General features: G+C 38.0%; 3 protein-coding genes across 4 annotated transcripts; all 3 read right to left on the minus strand.

Moving 5' to 3' along the window:
• Window positions 1–365: 365 nt before the first annotated feature.
• Window positions 366–5,499, minus strand: LOC111790199 (clathrin interactor EPSIN 2-like). 2 transcript variants are annotated; one of them, XM_023671045.1, is made up of 13 exons: window positions 4,985–5,499; window positions 4,817–4,868; window positions 4,661–4,740; window positions 4,500–4,578; window positions 4,130–4,213; window positions 3,899–4,038; window positions 3,475–3,810; window positions 3,335–3,376; window positions 3,101–3,196; window positions 2,857–3,011; window positions 2,185–2,327; window positions 1,265–2,054; window positions 366–1,099 (listed from the first exon to the last, which is right to left on the minus strand). In XM_023671045.1, exons 1-13 carry the CDS (start codon window positions 5,017–5,019, stop codon window positions 714–716), a joined length of 2,418 nt encoding a protein of 805 aa, XP_023526813.1. In that variant the 5' UTR covers window positions 5,020–5,499; the 3' UTR covers window positions 366–713. The 2 variants fall into 2 exon arrangements, with proteins under 2 accessions (XP_023526813.1, XP_023526812.1); XM_023671044.1 differs by having other exon boundaries at window positions 3,893–4,038.
• A 65-nt stretch (window positions 5,500–5,564) lies between these two features.
• Window positions 5,565–9,008, minus strand: LOC111790201 (clathrin interactor EPSIN 2-like). The gene is made up of 6 exons (XM_023671049.1): window positions 8,659–9,008; window positions 6,466–6,533; window positions 6,298–6,349; window positions 6,142–6,221; window positions 5,981–6,059; window positions 5,565–5,694 (listed from the first exon to the last, which is right to left on the minus strand). Exons 2-6 carry the CDS (start codon window positions 6,498–6,500, stop codon window positions 5,584–5,586), a joined length of 357 nt encoding a protein of 118 aa, XP_023526817.1. The 5' UTR covers window positions 6,501–6,533; window positions 8,659–9,008; the 3' UTR covers window positions 5,565–5,583.
• Window positions 9,009–13,724: 4,716 nt separating this feature from the next.
• On the minus strand, window positions 13,725–18,338 carry LOC111790277 (extensin-2-like). The gene is made up of 3 exons (XM_023671140.1): window positions 16,985–18,338; window positions 14,170–16,469; window positions 13,725–14,090 (listed from the first exon to the last, which is right to left on the minus strand). Exons 1-2 carry the CDS (start codon window positions 18,336–18,338, stop codon window positions 14,197–14,199), a joined length of 3,627 nt encoding a protein of 1,208 aa, XP_023526908.1. The 3' UTR covers window positions 13,725–14,090; window positions 14,170–14,196.
• Window positions 18,339–19,916: the final 1,578 nt, after the last annotated feature.

Here is a 19,916-nt window from a genome sequence, read left to right on the forward strand (position 1 = left end):
CGAAAATTCCATCCTCTTAGAGCGAAAATTCCATGTTCATATCTAAAGTTTGAAATACTTGGAACAATGTTTGGACGGAGTCATTGAGCTATGATTTTGAGATTAAATATCCACCCTAACCTGAAAAATCATACATACAAGAGTATAACTCAATTCATTAAAACATTATATTTTAGACTATTAAGTTAGAAGCTCTATTCTTTTTATTTTATAACTTATAAAAAGAAAAAAAGAGTGACGCAAACTACAATTTAGAACCTATTTCTAAAAATTAAGAGATTAAAAACGTGATTTAACAAAAAAAAAAGAAAAAATAAAACATTTACAAAACATATAATATCCTTTCATCAGTATCCTACAAGATATGAAATAAGAATGAGGCGAACTTACACCATCGTATTTTATTAGTTAATTTATGTTCAATCAAATTTACAATCACAAGAAAGTGGAAGGAAATTGACAAGGAGGAGATTTGAACTCGTTGATACACAAAATTCAAACCAGGACTGAACCCACAAAGAATGAGTAACAGGAGATTTGGTAGAAAACAATGAAGACAGAGGGCCTTCATTCTGGGGAAAAGTACAGCTTCAGATGATAAAATCTTGGGTTGGATGCAGACGTTTGAATATTTATTGCTGTGTCCTACCTAATCTCTTATAACCTGATAAACAAGCAGAGGCTCTTCCACAACTCTAACAAGATGTCTGATGTCATCGGTAACCGCCGTACCGTGGCTGTTGTGGGGCATAACCTCCAGCGCCCATCATTGGGTTGTATACACCGGGCATGTTCGCTCGAGGTTGCTGCATTTGAATTCCTTGTTGCCCCATACCCATATTCATCCCCATGCCACCCATGGGTTGATTCATACCTCCATAGCCTCTCATTCCCATGCCCATACCTGTACCCGACATCGCATTTGGAGGAGGCCTTAGTACACCTTCACCGGCTCGGCCTATCCCAGAACCAGATCCCATAGCTTTACCCATGTTAATGGTAGATACCATTGGAGCTATACTAGGCTTCTCCATCCTCTTTTCCCTCCTACCGAGGGATTCAAAATCAACACCAATGTCCACCAATGGGTTTGCTTTAGCTGCACAAGGAGAACTAGTTCTTCAAAAAATGAGGAATCAAGATCTATTATGTTTTTCTAAACGTATGAAACAGCCCAGGACGTCCAAAAGAAAAAATCAACACAATCAAGTTAAGCTCATCGGTGTGTGCAAGTGATGTAATGAAATCAAGAGGGAAAACTCACGTCCAGATATGTTTAAATTGACAAGTCCTCTGCTTAATGTGTCAGACCATACTGTGGACTTGGTCTCAAACTTATTCTTCGAAGCTTGAGATGCCGTCGAAAGTGATCCGACTGGAGGAATTTGCTGGTAAGCCATGGCAGTATAGTTTCCTGCTTGAGGATTATAACTACCCATAACCTGTGGGTTAGATTTTACAACAGGAAATGAAGAAGCCACTGGAGCTACAGAACTGGAAGCTTGAAGTGCGACGTGAGAACTCGTGGGAACTGCAGAACCGTCCTGAGAGGATCCAAAATTGTTGGGCTGTATATTAGGTCCAGCATGAGGAGGAGCCATATATGAATTGACATGAGCTGGTGTTCCTCCCTGTGTTATGAACATCCCATTGCCAAACTCTCTCCCTGGTTCTGTTTGATTTTGAAAATTCATAGGAGCAATACTTCCATATTGCTGATAGTTCCCCAAGTTAGAATTTGGCTGTGCAGGCAAGCCAGAGACAGCTGAAAAATTTGGTTGTGCTGGTTGGTTTGATATTGTAAATGTGGGTTGTGAAACAACAGCTGGTGAAGTTTCAGGAGGAGGAAGGAGATCAGCCAGTACACCAATATCTTGATGTAGCAGCGACTCTTCACGAGGATGGTGCGAGTTCTGTTGAGGTTGAACAGGGATGTCCGGTGTAGAGTAAGATGCTGCAGAAACCGATTCCCCATGATGAAAATCTGCTTGATCTTGGACACCAGAGGAAGGAACGGCTTTAAAAGACGAATCACCAAATGGGTCTTTAAAAGTCTGCATGGCATAAGAAGGAATCCAATTTTACGAAGTAGCAAAACCACGGTACAACATGCTCTCGGCAATGCTGGGAATAAGATCGATCAGAAAGCATCAAGTCATGAGTATATGAAAGCGAGAAAATTGCCTGATTTTGAGTATAGGAACCCTCTGCAGAGCTTTTCCGAACACAACTCTTGGAGTCTGTAGTTGATGTTACTGGCTCAACAGGCACTAAGGCCAAGGAGTCGAATAAATTCGTCTCCGAACTGCTCGAGGCCGTCGGAGCAGCTGAAATAGGAAAAAAAAAAAAAAAAAGAGAGGAGATGAGATAATAAGTGCAAGTCTTCTTATGCCCACTTACACAAAGCACACATTACTAGAGGAACCAAAACCATACAGTCCTACCATGAGAAAAACATACAAACCAAAGACTAGCATAATTTTCATTCCAAAAATCCCCAAGATAAACAAGTATCTCCTTTTGGTATTTTACTGCTAACGACACGGAAATGTCAAAGGAACTATCCTACTACAGGAAGTACCGAACGATTCATTAGAATCGATTAAAAAAAAACGGAACACATAGAACGGGAGGTAGGACCCGACCATCATTCCCTACCCAGACAGCTAAGAAGCTTACACATGGACTTTCAGCACTGATAAAAAGGAACATAAATTCTGTCTTTTGTCACACACTTGACCCGACCGTCATTCCCTCTCGAATTGTCTGGGAGAGTTTGTATTGCTTAGGGTTTGTTCTTTCTCAATATATCAGTACAAAGTAGGTGCAACATAGAAAACCTAGTGCTTCCCATACCTCGAACGGAACCCCGGGGGTCAAATTCATCAGGACGATCAAATCCCTGGGTAGGCGGGGATGTAGAGGTTCCATGACTAGTTGGCTGGCTCGGAGTACTGGATGTCGGTGGAGGAAAAGCTCTTGGAGCTGTAGTTGATGGAGCTTCTACATCTCTGTTTACAGATACAATATATCAATTGAATGAATGGTGAAGAAGATGATAAGAAAAAGTGACATCAAATCTTTGGTACAAAATTGGCACCTTTGACTATGCACAGAACTTCCAGATTCATTCATAGCTTCTTCATAACTAGGCGGGAAACTAAGATTCTGTTCCGAAAATTTACGTTCAAGCTTCCTATGAAAAATTCAAGTTTTGTAATGCAACATATTGCTCCTTTTAGGATAAAAGAGATACCCCAAACAATAACACTAAACTGCTTCCTCATCAGAGAAATATAAAATAAACAACAAAATTAAATGATCGAAAACTAACCTTCCAACCGGAGATGGCTCGTGTGCTCTGGCACGATTGTTGCTGCAAGCAACAGGAGAAGCAAGGAAATGGAAAAACTATAATGGAATTCACTAATGTAATAGTTATCTAGCATCAACATTTACTATCTAGGTGCCTACCGAGAAGAAACGTGACTATCGTCATCATATGTACGTTCTCCATCTCTGTCAAAGCTCCTGCTCCTTGAACCATACTGATGATCATCAATGCTTCGACTTCTTCCACGATAATCATCGTCCTTATAACCAGCTCTGTTATAGCGTCCTTCATAACCACGACTATATGAATCCTCATTTCTGCCAGAACGATCATCTCTGAAACCATAGTCCCTTTCCCTCCCAAAAGAATCAACATTTTTGTCTCCATCGTAGCTTCCATATTGTCCTTCATAGCGCTCGTCATATCCTCCTGTTCTTGATCTATACATACGGCTCATAGATGACGGGGTGCGAAACCTGTGTGATATCGTGATATTCATAAATACCGTAAAAGCTGAAAGAATTGACAAAAATAACCAAACATGGAGAGCAGACTCACTTGTACCTATTGGCAGCAGCCTTCTGTCTGACCTCAACGATCCTTTCTTTATCATTTACAAGGGCAACAAGATTTAGAGATTTCTTTCTAACATTGTTACCCTGATCCCTCGCACTCGAATCGATGTATTGAAATTCCGATAAGGTCTGTCATCCAAAAGATGGTCGATTTTTTCAAGAAAATCATAGAGCTAGAATAGAAATAGCAGTCCTAGTGAATCGAGTACGAATAATGTACCGATATCTGATATGCATGTTCTCTGATGTCGTCTATGACTCGCTCTGACCCATGACCCACCAAGTACTCCAAAACAGTCAACCCCTGAGAAAGATACAAGTTCGGGTAGGAATAAAACGAAAAAACGAAAAAACGAAAATGGAAAGGTTGAAAGAAAACGGGAAAAACAACTAAGATCTTCTCCGTTGAAAGACCCCTACATGGATAATACACATTCCAGTTCAACGAGCCAAATTCTAATTGTTTTGTTCTATAGCAAACTACGGAGTAATTTTTTCGTCTCCAAATTGTTTGAGGCCTACGCCTTCTTGAATCCATATTTCGGACCTTAGCTCGATGTTACAATAAGAAAAAGGGAAAAACTACTAACCTTGTAGACATGCCTCCAATTCTTGCCCGTATCATTAATCCGCTTCCAGATTATTCCCATGATCAATTGATATTCATGACTGCATGAACATTTGGAATAAGTTCTCCCCTGGTGTAGAATATTCAATCTAAAACCATCCACAAAAGCAAGCCTATGCTTACTGATTTCTAGTTGCCTCTGCTATATCTGCAAGAAGGGATCCATGAGGCCCCCAAGGCTCATTGCTAGTGGCATCCAAAACCTGGAAAAGAGACCTAAGGGCTATCATTGTGGCCATGAGTTTCAAATGAACTTAAACACTTTTCTTTTTTTCATACCTTCTGCTCTATTTTAGGAATTTTGAGCACGGTCTTATTGACCTCTCGCTTTCTGCAATAAAATAAGAGGTACCCTATTACGAAAACGTAACGCATAACGTTATGTTTACGAGATCAATGGATAAAAATGAATTTTGATGTGACGAGACAACTAAGAATATAGCTTACATGTCTCTAACAGTTTGATCAAAGACCTTCTTCATCCTAGCAAATTACAGCAACAACCAGATGCACCCCTAGGATATTACACACATACAAAAGGATCTCAATATTAAATATACAAAATGTAAAAGTTCAAACTTCAGAAGATATATAGCAATAAGAACACGATGATCGTTAGTCTACGTATCGGGTGGAAGTGGCTACGTAGTTAAGTTTGTTTTTCTTTTTTCGAAGAAAACTCATCTTATATGGTAGCTCTAGCCAGTTGAATCTAAGAAACGCCAAACTCCAAGTTCACAAATGCTAAAACTCCCGAATCAAGTTGATTTCATTCTAAATGATGGCAACTCTTGGGAATTTGATCTAACAACCTTATTGCAGAATAAGATCTTTAGATCTAGATATATCCAGGAACCTCAAAACAATAAGGAATCACCCCGAGCGAAAGTAAGATTCAGATTACCTTGTTGATCAAATATCTCAAGGCAAGAACACTTGTTTTAGATTCAAATTACTCCACAAGCAAGATTGATCAAGTTAAGCTTGAATGATTCTAAGCATACAACCAAAACTACANTCATAGAGCTAGAATAGAAATAGCAGTCCTAGTGAATCGAGTACGAATAATGTACCGATATCTGATATGCATGTTCTCTGATGTCGTCTATGACTCGCTCTGACCCATGACCCACCAAGTACTCCAAAACAGTCAACCCCTGAGAAAGATACAAGTTCGGGTAGGAATAAAACGAAAAAACGAAAAAACGAAAATGGAAAGGTTGAAAGAAAACGGGAAAAACAACTAAGATCTTCTCCGTTGAAAGACCCCTACATGGATAATACACATTCCAGTTCAACGAGCCAAATTCTAATTGTTTTGTTCTATAGCAAACTACGGAGTAATTTTTTCGTCTCCAAATTGTTTGAGGCCTACGCCTTCTTGAATCCATATTTCGGACCTTAGCTCGATGTTACAATAAGAAAAAGGGAAAAACTACTAACCTTGTAGACATGCCTCCAATTCTTGCCCGTATCATTAATCCGCTTCCAGATTATTCCCATGATCAATTGATATTCATGACTGCATGAACATTTGGAATAAGTTCTCCCCTGGTGTAGAATATTCAATCTAAAACCATCCACAAAAGCAAGCCTATGCTTACTGATTTCTAGTTGCCTCTGCTATATCTGCAAGAAGGGATCCATGAGGCCCCCAAGGCTCATTGCTAGTGGCATCCAAAACCTGGAAAAGAGACCTAAGGGCTATCATTGTGGCCATGAGTTTCAAATGAACTTAAACACTTTTCTTTTTTTCATACCTTCTGCTCTATTTTAGGAATTTTGAGCACGGTCTTATTGACCTCTCGCTTTCTGCAATAAAATAAGAGGTACCCTATTACGAAAACGTAACGCATAACGTTATGTTTACGAGATCAATGGATAAAAATGAATTTTGATGTGACGAGACAACTAAGAATATAGCTTACATGTCTCTAACAGTTTGATCAAAGACCTTCTTCATCCTAGCAAATTACAGCAACAACCAGATGCACCCCTAGGATATTACACACATACAAAAGGATCTCAATATTAAATATACAAAATGTAAAAGTTCAAACTTCAGAAGATATATAGCAATAAGAACACGATGATCGTTAGTCTACGTATCGGGTGGAAGTGGCTACGTAGTTAAGTTTGTTTTTCTTTTTTCGAAGAAAACTCATCTTATATGGTAGCTCTAGCCAGTTGAATCTAAGAAACGCCAAACTCCAAGTTCACAAATGCTAAAACTCCCGAATCAAGTTGATTTCATTCTAAATGATGGCAACTCTTGGGAATTTGATCTAACAACCTTATTGCAGAATAAGATCTTTAGATCTAGATATATCCAGGAACCTCAAAACAATAAGGAATCACCCCGAGCGAAAGTAAGATTCAGATTACCTTGTTGATCAAATATCTCAAGGCAAGAACACTTGTTTTAGATTCAAATTACTCCACAAGCAAGATTGATCAAGTTAAGCTTGAATGATTCTAAGCATACAACCAAAACTACATAGAATTGTAAAGAAACTTAGCCCTTCGCTAAAAGGAAGCACAATTGTGAGAGTCCCACATTGGTTGGAGAGGAGAACGAAACACCCTTATAAAGGGTGTGGAAACCTTCCCCTAGCAGACGCGTTTTAAAGCCTTGAGGGGAAGCCCGAAGGGAAAGCCCAAAGAGGACAATGTCTGCTAGCAGTAGGCCTGGGTCGTTACACAAATCCTCTTTTTACTACATTTTCTAAGTCTACTTTCCAAAGACAACATACATGACTTTATCCAGCCTCGAAATCAAACCATTCACCTTCCATGGGCATTTCAAGAGACTTTATGACCATAGTTAGCCACTATGTAAATGTAACCTTAAAGTAAATAAAACGTCTTAAAATACATTAATATAACACTATAACCCCATATTATCATCCGCCCAAAATTTGTAATCATCCCAAAATAAGTGAAGCTTCATTCTTCCTTAATGTGGCAAGAATTGTAACTTGAGTTTATCTCGTGACAACTTGAATAACATTTTCTTTAGAAGTTCATATGGCACGATTTAGATGTCTACAGCCCGTCTAACTAGATAAGACTCTCCACCTTCTTAAACGACAAACAGTTCCTCACGATTCGAAAAAATTGGGATATTGTTCCATTAAATCCAATTTTTAACATGTTATGGACCTAAGTTACTCCATCCTGCATTTGCTCATGCCCTGATATTAACAAATAATGTCATAAACAGCAATGTAAAGGATTTATACAGCAACAGGATCANCTCCAATTCTTGCCCGTATCATTAATCCGCTTCCAGATTATTCCCATGATCAATTGATATTCATGACTGCATGAACATTTGGAATAAGTTCTCCCCTGGTGTAGAATATTCAATCTAAAACCATCCACAAAAGCAAGCCTATGCTTACTGATTTCTAGTTGCCTCTGCTATATCTGCAAGAAGGGATCCATGAGGCCCCCAAGGCTCATTGCTAGTGGCATCCAAAACCTGGAAAAGAGACCTAAGGGCTATCATTGTGGCCATGAGTTTCAAATGAACTTAAACACTTTTCTTTTTTTCATACCTTCTGCTCTATTTTAGGAATTTTGAGCACGGTCTTATTGACCTCTCGCTTTCTGCAATAAAATAAGAGGTACCCTATTACGAAAACGTAACGCATAACGTTATGTTTACGAGATCAATGGATAAAAATGAATTTTGATGTGACGAGACAACTAAGAATATAGCTTACATGTCTCTAACAGTTTGATNCAATGAAAAACTAAAACCGATCAAAATAAAATTCTCCTCTTGAGAAAATCCTATTGCAAACTCTACAATATCAAAGGAAAACATAAGGGGGTGATCGATATTTTTCGGCATTGTTGCGGAACGTACAAATTCCATGATTTCAACCCAAATTTCGAACAAATATAGCCTATTGAATCAAATTTGGAAGGAATCTTAGGAGACTAAGAACACAAAAGAGGTAGCAGAATCAAGTGTTCTAGCAGCTACCCAGAAATGGGAGCACAAAAATCAGGCATAACAAGGGCGAATTTGATCGGATTCACAACCCAACAACTACAAACCAAAGAACAAACGAAAGAAAATGGTAGCCATTGAGAATCAAACAAGAGCGCACCTGATTGAATGAACTCCGATTAGCGGGGTTGAAACCGGTAGCCCGATCTGACGATCACGATTAGACGAAGAACATGATTCTGGAGTTTGTTTGATGCCGGGAAGAATTGAATGATGTCGCCGGTAATCGAAGAGGAAGAAGGAGAGGGGCTTCTCTCTCTTCCTCTCTTGAAATTTGAGAACTCGGCGGAAATGGGAGAGATTACGAGAACGATAGCGCAGGTAGCCCAGCTGCGCGCAGGCAGGTAGGTAATAAGCAAAACCCAAATGGGTTCCAAAATTTAAGCATACTTATTTCATTGTAATCATGTATTAAATTTCTTGATTTTGCATGTTACGTTCATAATCATCTCATTTTTCTTTCTCCAAAATCATCTCCTTCACATCTTTAAATTTGATTGTGTTCGATAAAGTGTTCGTAATTTTATTTATGATCGATATAGTAAAACATTAGACATGGTCTGTTTGTCATTCAAGCTGCATTAATATGGTCGGGTTAGAAATAACATTTTTTTCGTTTTTGATGTACGATTGTACAACACTTGTTCTAACTTGGTGAATAAATCAATCATGTGAAAATCGAATTTTGCGAACAATTTAACGTATGATCGAGGCTCAATGTTTGTCATAAAATGTTTTATAAAACGTGAGTGAGAAAATGAGTTGAAAACAATTTGAAAGAAAGAAATGTTATAGGCTAAAAGCGAATAAGCTGCATCCATAGATTTTATAACATATAACTCGGGTAGGAAGAATTAACAATTAGTCACGTCCTTGTTAATGTATTTTAGGAGCATTTTTAGTGCTGACGGATGTAGACATGATTTTGGTAAATGACAAAGATATTAAAGATCTAACTACGTATAAAATCAAGAAAAATGAGTTTGGTTATATTTATTTCTTGTCGAAATAAAGGTTAAACAAAAAATGACGAGGATGTTTAGTTCTAAACACATCAAAGTTAAACCTTTAATTAAAATTTGCTCACTTAATTTCTATATACATTTTATAAATTATCTTAGAGATAGATAAAATATATTTTAAGAAGGGTTGAATAAAAAAATTATGAAATTAAAAAAAATGATATATATATTTTAAAATTAACAATAAATTCGATGAGTTTGATTCATGAAAGGGAACTAATAAGTCAACTAACTCTTAAATTTAAAAAAAAAAAAAAAAATCATTTATTTAAACTATACCTAACCTAAACGGTACGAGTTGAATTGGGTTGATCGAGTTTTTCGAGTTTGAACACTCGTAAAAGTCCGAACATAGAAGTCTTTGATGAAGGCCCATCAAGCTTCATAGGCCCAATATGCACAAAAACCATATGGTTCTAGTTATCTCACATGTTAATCGAGTTATCGTTAATGGTTCGATCTTCGATTTACAGCTAATTAATAACTTGTCGAGTTAAAGCTAAATTTCATGTATGTTTTTATTTTTTTATTTTTTTTATTTGTTACTTTGAAAAATTAAATTTAAAATGAAAAGGTATAAATAAAATATATAATGTTTTTTTATTGACAATGAGAAAAAAGGGCTCACCTGCTACAAAGAAATTGGGCAGGGAAAAAAAGTCATGAAAGGTCAAATGTCCAAAATGCCCTATTATTAATATTGACTCTTTTTTTTTTCTTTTTATTTAAATAATTGTAAGAATAAATATTGAGAAGAAAAAGACATTTGAGAAAAAAAATAAATAAATAAAGAAGAGTACAAGTTAAGTTTTTTTTTTTTTTTTTTTTAATATTCAAAATTAAATTTGATAATTTTGATTTCTCAAATCCTTTTGATAGCTATTTTATTTTTCAAAAAGATTGAATTGATTAATAATAATTGATATGGTTGTTCAAAAAATTTCATCATGTGAACGAAGGGTAGTTGAGTAATTATTATATTTAGGTATTTTGAAATATATTATTGTAAGATTTAGTGAACAACCACAATCATTATAATTCAATTCATAATTCAAACTCTTCCTATTATTTCCAAATTTCGTATATAGACTATAAAGATTGGATGAGTTAATTTTTTTTTTAGATTTAATTGAATTTTTGAAAAATCGAGAATTCAGGTCGGTTCGGGGTTGACATTGTTTTGTTTGGGTCAACTCAACCAACCAAAAAATTACCCAATACAACACTACCTTACTTTTAAGATTATTATAAAAATTAAGAATATTTGATGCTGATAACACAGATGTTAGATGTTAGTGATGGGCTGGTGACTTGTAAATGTTTGATATTTGATATTTATAGTATTTTAGTTATTTTAGTTATTTATAGTATGGCTTTTAAATAATTACTAAAGCCAATAAAAAAAAATAGAGGGTTGAGTTGAGAACTTCCAGTTGTTGGAGCCACCTACCCAACCAACCCAACTAACCCAATCAACCCGAAATTTTGGTTGGTTCAAAAGATTTTTCAAACTCAATCCAACCCGTGTATACCCCTAAATAAAAAAAAGAAAAATTAAGATTAAAAATAATTACAAACTAACAGTATAATCTTTAAAACCCTAATATCATTAAATCAATCTAAATATAATCACAGATACTATACACTAAAAAAACAACAAAACCTAAAGAGACAGTTACAAATACAGTTCTTGTTTAAATTCTATAATATATATATATATATATATATATATATATATATAGTCGAAATTCAGATGAGTTATATTTAGATTGATGAATTTATCTTTGATTGAACTGCTTGAGTCCATAGATAGCGAAGATTGACTTTTCAAAGCGAATAATTGAAGTATTACGAGACGAGTTGATCCAGCTGTTAGTGTTACCTACCCCATCAAACATGTGTTCTTATCAAAATGAATTTGTCCAATGTTAAATGTCTTAGTACATTTTTGTGCTTTTATTATTTAATGCATTTCAATTTTTTTCAATGGAAAATTTTTATTTCACTTTTTCTTCTTTGCTTCTTATCTCTTCCTTGCTTATATTTATATAAAATTTTGTTGATTTTTCTTCGATTCACGTGTCTAGGTCGAATCATTTACGGTATGATAAGTTTTAAGTCTTAATATCATTTAATTTTAGTCGTTGAAAGTTGGTGGCTAAAATAAAGGTAGAATTGTTTTGAACCTTTCAACTCAATTATATCGAGATGGTATTTAATGAGTATGATTATGGTTATTCAATGATTTTTTTAGCTAATACGTGCAATAAGGTTCGACTTCTGGAATTGATACATTTATTAGATAAAAGTTTGATGCGGGCTATGTCCATTGCTCTAATGATTCATGATAACTCAGTGGATTCAACGACCATTATGTCGGTGGCGCATCATACAAATTTCTGACCTTTCAACTTTCGATGGTAGAATAGTGGCATACTATGGTAGTGACGGGTCATGGAGAATTAGGGTTCAATTCTGGAGAGGAAGACTGAGAAATGGGTATTACATCCAAGGAAGGCAACAGATGCGCAAATTACCCAGTCCTGACACGCAAAGGTAGTGACAATAAATAACAATATCAAGCTCTTCGAGTCTGGTAATTAGAATGAGTACAATCTAAATCCCTTAACGAGAATTAATTGGAGGGTAAGTTTGGTGCCAACAGAAGTAATTCAAGCTTAAATAGAGTATATTTAAGTTGTTGCAATTAAAAAGCTCGTAGTTGGACCTTGAGTTGGGTCGATCGATTTGTCTATGGTGAGCACTGGTTGGCTCGTCTCTTCTGCCAACGATGTGCTCCTAGCCTTAACTAGACGGGTCATACCTCGGACACTGTTACTTTGAAGAAAGTAAATATTCATAAATTTAATCGATTTAAACATATTTCTTCTCGTAAGAAGTTAGAGGTTATCAAATCAACTCATATATCCACAAACCGAACTAAACTTGAGAAACACTCGTACCATGTGTAATAAAACATAAATCTAACCTTTTTTTTCAAAATATTTCTAAAAAAATTATCTTAGANAAAAAAAAAAAAAAAAAAAAAAAAAAAAAAAAAACGTGAAATTATTCCTAGAGATGACTTTGAATACACTCCATCTCCATGCTCATTCATTAAGATTAGACATGAAAAGAATAATAGAAAAAGGGGAAAATACATTAAAGGCTTCAAAATATTAATAATTTTTTTTGGTGCATCAATTATTAAGTACGACTAAAAACATCTATTTTATCGGCTGGAGAAGCCGAAGTCTCATAAATGGGGTTGGAGATATAATTATATTCCTGTCTCCGTCTTCTCCGCCTCGTTTAATATAAATATATTTTCAACACATACATATTAAAGAATTTAAATAAAAAAATAAATTATTTAATTTTGATACTCTGATTATAATATTTAATTTAAAATTTATGTTATAAATTTATTTTAATAGTTAAAATATTAAAATTTAAACTTTTAAAAACTACACAACATTATTTATATATATTTGCTTATTAAATATATTGATTTATTAAAAAATTAATAAAAATTATATTGAAAAATAAAAACTTTAAAATATCTATTTTTTTATTTAAAAATAATACAAGAAAAAAAAAATTACTCTCCATTCCTCCAAAAATAAATGGAACGTTTTGTTGAGATAAGAAATGAAATAGGTGGCAGAGATGAGGACGGAAAAGATTTCTCCATCTGGATTCCGCCTCTTGGACACCTCTAGATACTAAACCGAGCGAGTGTTGAAAAAAGTAGAAGGAAATTGATCCCACATTCCACTCAATCTCTCACACACACCTTACTTGCTTCACATCTCACTCCAATTCCAAGCAACAAACCAACCAAACATTTTTAAGACAACTCAGATGCTTCCAACCATAAACATTAAAGCTGTCTCCCACCTATGTCTCCACTTCACTCGATAAAAAAAATATTAAGATGGTCGATCAATTTTAAATTTCTCTCTTATACATTCAACGGTAGAAACTCATCTGACATATTAGTTCGTGTGAATGAGAAAATTATTTGAAGTTTTGTATTGGGTTGAAATAAATGCGAGTACTGTATGATCGTTGAAATCGTTATCTAGCAGGATTTAAGAAGATTCGTGAATGAGAATTGGAGGCTTAAAAGAAGTGCAAATAAATAACCGAAAGTGAACAAAATCACAAATCTTAGCCAATGCATACTTGATCTATTCACAAATAGATATGAATTAAAACAAATAACAAAAGGCTTCACTACTCAAATCACAAAACAATAATCATCTTCTGCAACATCCAAGCCCTGCCATTGATGCAAGCTCAACCCTTGAGGCCACTTTCCCGGAAGAACACAGTAATAAGATGATATGGAAGATGGCAACGAGAGAAGAAGATGCAATCTGGTCCAAAATGTTTGGATAATGCTCTGTTTTTGCAAAAGGACCCTTATTATTCAATGGGCTGAATTCACCACCACTAACTGTTTCACTAATGAAGCCTTCATTTATTCCACTTTTGAAAATAAAACCTGCGGATATGTGAAGAACTCATTAGAAATTTGATGGGGGGAATGAAAATTAATGAGTAGGGAAGCTTGATTTACTTACAAGATTGGTGTCGAACTTTTTTAGAACTTAATAGTGGGTAGGTGGGGGCGGAGATGCGTAAATGTAAACCGGGGGAAGGGCTTTCTCGGGTGGTGGGGGAGATTTGTAGTAGTATGGGGGAGGAGGAGAAGGTGAAGGAGGGGGAGGAGATTGGTAGTAGTATGGTGGAGGAGGTGATGGAGACGGTGGTGGTGGGGACTTGTAGTAGTATGGAGGAGGAGGCGATGGGGATGGTGGTGGTGGTGACTTGTAGTAGTATGGTGGAGGAGGTGATGGGGATGGTGGTGGTGGAGACTTGTAGTAGTATGGAGGAGGAGGCGATGGAGATGGTGGTGGTGGAGACTTGTAGTAGTACGGTGGAGGAGGCGACGGTGATGGTGGGGGAGGAGACTTGTAGTAGTATGGTGGTGGGGGAGATGGAGAAGGTGGTGGTGGAGACTTGTAGTAGTATGGTGGAGGAGGAGAGTAGACTGGAGGTGGAGGAGATTTGTAGTAGTATGGCGGGGGAGGAGAGTATACTGGAGGTGGAGGTGACTTGTAGTAATACGGTGGGGGAGGAGAGTAGACTGGAGGTGGAGGAGACTTGTAGTAGTATGGTGGGGGAGGAGAGTAGACTGGAGGTGGTGGTGACTTGTAGTAGTATGGTGGTGGAGGAGAGTACACTGGAGGTGGTGGTGACTTGTAGTAGTATGGTGGTGGAGGAGAGTACACCGGTGGAGGAGGTGACTTGTAGTAGTATGGTGGAGGAGGAGAGTACACCGGAGGAGGAGGTGACTTGTAGTAGTACGGTGGAGGAGGAGAGTACACCGGAGGAGGAGGTGACTTGTAGTAGTACGGTGGTGGAGGAGAGTAGACTGGAGGAGGAGGTGACTTGTAGTAGTACGGTGGGGGAGGAGAGTACACTGGAGGAGGAGGTGACTTGTAGTAGTATGGTGGTGGAGGAGAGTACACCGGAGGAGGAGGTGACTTGTAGTAGTATGGTGGAGGAGGAGAGTACACCGGAGGAGGAGGTGACTTGTAGTAGTACGGTGGAGGAGGAGAGTACACCGGAGGAGGAGGTGACTTGTAGTAGTACGGTGGTGGAGGAGAGTAGACTGGAGGAGGAGGTGACTTGTAGTAGTACGGTGGGGGAGGAGAGTACACTGGAGGAGGAGGTGACTTGTAGTAGTATGGTGGTGGAGGAGAGTACACCGGTGGTGGAGGTGACTTGTAGTAGTATGGCGGGGGAGGAGAGTACACTGGTGGTGGAGGTGACTTGTAGTAGTACGGCGGGGGAGGAGAGTAGACTGGAGGAGGAGGTGACTTGTAGTAGTATGGTGGAGGAGGAGAGTACACCGGAGGAGGAGGTGACTTGTAGTAGTACGGTGGAGGAGGAGAGTACACCGGAGGAGGAGGTGACTTGTAGTAGTACGGTGGTGGAGGAGAGTAGACTGGAGGAGGAGGTGACTTGTAGTAGTACGGCGGGGGAGGAGAGTAGACTGGAGGAGGAGGTGACTTGTAGTAGTATGGTGGTGGAGGAGAGTACACCGGTGGTGGAGGAGACTTGTAGTAGTATGGCGGGGGAGGTGAATACACCGGTGGTGGAGGTGACTTGTAGTAGTATGGTGGTGGAGGAGAGTACACCGGTGGTGGGGGAGACTTGTAGTAGTATGGTGGGGGAGGTGAGTACACCGGAGGTGGAGGTGACTTGTAGTAGTATGGTGGGGGAGGAGAGTACACCGGTGGAGGAGGTGACTTGTAGTAGTACGGTGGAGGAGGAGAGTATACTGGAGGTGGTGGTGACTTGTAATAGTACACCGGTGAAGGTGGAGGAGGAGATTTGTAGTAGTAGGTAGGTGATGGAGGAGGTGGGGACTTGTAGTAGTAAGTCGGGGACGGGGGAGGTGGGGACTTATAGTAGTAAGTTGGAGACGGAGGAGGTGGAGACTTGTAGTAGTAAACAGGGGTAGGAGGAGGTGGAGACTTGTAGACGTAAGGTGGGTGGTAAGGCTTAGGCTTAGAACACTCCTTGTAAGGCTTCTTTGGAGCATAAGCAAAAGGCTTAGCGTACAACACAACCTCGTTCTTAGTCTTGGACTTGACTCTCAACTTAGCTCCGACCTTGCCCCAGTGAAGGTTGGTCGGGATGTTGCACGACGAGCCCTTGGGCGGTGCGTAGAGCTTAGCCGTGCAAGCCTTGCCTCCATATTTAGCATAGTGAAAGCCCTTGACTTTAATGCTATATTTGCCATTGCTCTTGGTCTTTCCATAGGCCACAACCTCTTTGTTTCCTGCCTTGCAGCTCACTTCAACAATAGCTCCTACAAAAAAAAAAAAAAAAGGTTATAAATTAGAAAACGACATCGTTTTAGCTTTTTACTGCAGGGCACAATTATTCTAGTCTAGAAACTCCTGACCTATTAAGTTAATTTGTTTGGATACCCAAAATTAAAAAATATTATTAAAAATGACTATTTTGGGTTCTTGATGTATAATAATTGAGGCAATGATAGCAACCACATGGACAACGGTGGTACTACTTTATTCTATGATGGTGGAAGGGCAAATTAGTAAATGTGTCGTTTAAATAATTAAAAAAAAATGCATTATCCAATTAATGTTTGGAAAAACATCATATGAAAAATGTTTTTTTTTTTTTGGGTATTGTAATTTGACTATGACATTCTGACTTGTATTTTAGGTAACCAAATTAAGAATCACAGTCGTAGTCATGAGGCTGACATTAAAGACAAAAGATGGAAAATAGAAATTAAAGATTGGGTTTAAAGAAAATAATCAGAATTTTAAAGAGGGAAATTTTAATTTGAAAAATTACCTTTAAGGTGCTTCTTGTTGTGTGATTTTTCGGGGTATGCCCAGTCGTAGCATCGGATGCAGTAGACTTTTCCGACCACCTTGAAAATTAGGTGGCGGTGGTGGTGGGGTGGGTAGTATGGAGGAGTGTAGGGTTTTGGTGGAGGAGAGTAGTAGACTGGTGGGGGTGGAGATTTGTAGTAATAGACGGGTGGTGGTGAGTAAGTTGGTGGTGGTGGAGATTTGTAGTAGTACGGTGGTGGAGGAGAGTAGACTGGAGGAGGAGGTGACTTGTAGTAGTACGGTGGGGGAGGAGAGTACACAGGTGGAGGAGGTGATTTGTAGTAGTATGGTGGGGGAGGAGAGTACACCGGAGGAGGTGGTGACTTGTAGTAGTATGGTGGGGGAGGAGAGTACACCGGAGGAGGAGGTGACTTGTAGTAGTATGGTGGTGGAGGAGAGTACACAGGTGGAGGAGGTGACTTGTAGTAGTACGGTGGTGGAGGAGAGTACACCGGAGGAGGAGGTGACTTGTAGTAGTATGGTGGAGGAGGAGACGGTGATGGTGGTGGGGGAGATTTGTAGTAGTATGGAGGAGGAGGAGAAGGTGATGGTGGTGGTGGGGACTTGTAGTAGTATGGAGGAGGAGGAGAAGGTGATGGTGGTGGTGGGGACTTGTAGTAGTATGGTGGAGGAGGAGATGGAGATGGTGGTGGTGGGGACTTGTAGTAGTATGGTGGAGGAGGAGACGGTGATGGTGGTGGAGGGGACTTGTAGTAGTACGGTGGTGGCGGGGATGGAGATGGTGGTGGAGGAGACTTGTAGTAGTACGGGGGAGGAGGTGATGGTGATGGTGGTGGTGGGGATTTGTAGTAATATGGTGGAGGAGGCGACGGTGATGGTGGTGGCGGTGATTTATAGTAGTATGGTGGAGGTGGTGAAGGCGATGGTGGTGGTGGGGATTTGTAGTAGTACGGTGGAGGCGGTGAAGGCGATGGTGGTGGTGGGGATTTGTAGTAGTACGGGGGAGGAGGGGACGGAGATGGTGGTGGGGGAGATTTGTAGTAGTACGGGGGAGGAGGAGAAGGAGATGGTGGAGGTGGAGACTTGTAATAGTACGGAGGTGGTGGAGATGGAGAAGGTGGTGGAGGAGACTTGTACTCATACACCGGAGACGGTGGTGGAGGAGACTTATACTCGGGAGCAGGCGAGTAAGGAGGAGGAGGAGAGTCATAGACAGGAGGAGGGGGAGAATAAGTCGTAGGCGGCGGCGGCGACTTGTACTCATAAGGAGGCGGTGGGGGAGAAGCGTAGACGTAAGCATTTCCGGCAACCAATCCTACATTGCCTGAAAGAAGAAGGACAGCCAATGCCATGGCAAATTGTGGCCAGAGACGACCCCAAGAGGGGTCGCCACGGTGGGTCTTCATCGGCGGCTAAAAGAAACAGCCCTCTCTCCGCCCAAATTTCTCAGAAAAGTGAAGATGAGAGAGAGAAAGAGAGAGAGAAACCCGGTGGTTTCCGTCGTGATTGTGTTAGAATTGCATGAAACTGTAATATATTTATAATCACATCTAAGCCCCCAATTCCAAGCAGTTTCCCATTTGATTAATTCTCCAAATTAATTTTTAATTTCTGCAAGCTGGCGTTCTTCATTTTTTAAAAAATTTAATTCCCTTATCTTATTTAAATTAATTCATCATTTTAATTTTAATCTATCTCTTCCCCAATAGCTTGCTTAGTTGGGCCATTTGGAGCCAGTCTCCAGCAACTACTTCAATTAAATAATTTAAATTCCCAATCATTTCCTCTCCTAATTTCTTTCCTTTTTTTTGTTTTTTTTTTAATTTTCATAAATTAAAAATTCTTTTAATTTCGGTAATTATATATTATTTATTTAATTAATGGGTGTGTGTAGTGAGTAAAAAAAGTGGGTGAAAATAAAAGGCATCACGAGGCGATTAGTTAAGAGATTTGAACAAGACTTTTCCAAAGGGAAATGCGGAAAAAGAGGGGTTGTATTGATGAGCGGCGGCGATTCCACGGTGGGACAATACGTGGCATAATCCAACACGTTGGATCAAATCTCTTTATTTATATATATACCGCAAATGCATTATTTTTTTTGTTGAATATAATTCTTTTTAATTTTAACCCAAAAAATAAAAAGGAAAAAAGAAAAAAGAATTTGGAATTTTGCAGGCAGCCATTATCTAGGCTTGTATACACCCTCCAAATAATAATAATAATTAAAATCAATTATATTAATTAATAATAAGTTAATAAATAAATAATAAAAGGGGTTGTATTAATTTTAATGCAATGGTTAAAAAAAAAATAGAAAAAGTAAAATAAATAATGTGGTAACTTTGAAGTAAATTCCAATTCATGAAAAGAATAACTTAGACCAACACTTTTGCCCCCACAATTTTTATGGACCACTCCCTAAACTTTAACCAAATTTAGTACTGGTTCAATTTTTAGTGTTTTAATTTCTTCATTTTAGAATTTATATTAATTGTTTTTATAAATAATTAATTATTTTCAAATTTTTGTTTATGTGTTTATCTACTTTTAAAATGTTCATTTTAGTCTATATTATTATTTTTGGATCGATATTTAAGAACTATCCTTTATTTATTTACTGGGTTTCTATTATATAAATTTTTTTTACAAATAGAGCTGAATAATAATACAGAGACACAAAAAAGAACAAAAATTGAAAGTATATGAATTAAAATAAATAGTTTAAGAAAATTAAAATCGAATCCGAAAGAACAAGGATCGGAATTTTAAAATTAATTATTTGAATTATTTTTAATTTTGGATGGGGCGGAAGTGGTTCACAAATAATAGAGATTAATCAAGAGGGCAAGTACCTTATATATATATATATATATATATATATATATATATATATATATATATATATATATATATATATATATATATAT

Source organism: Cucurbita pepo, chromosome LG03 (genome assembly GCF_002806865.2).
Source record: "Cucurbita pepo subsp. pepo cultivar mu-cu-16 chromosome LG03, ASM280686v2, whole genome shotgun sequence".
NCBI lineage: Eukaryota > Viridiplantae > Streptophyta > Magnoliopsida > Cucurbitales > Cucurbitaceae > Cucurbita > Cucurbita pepo.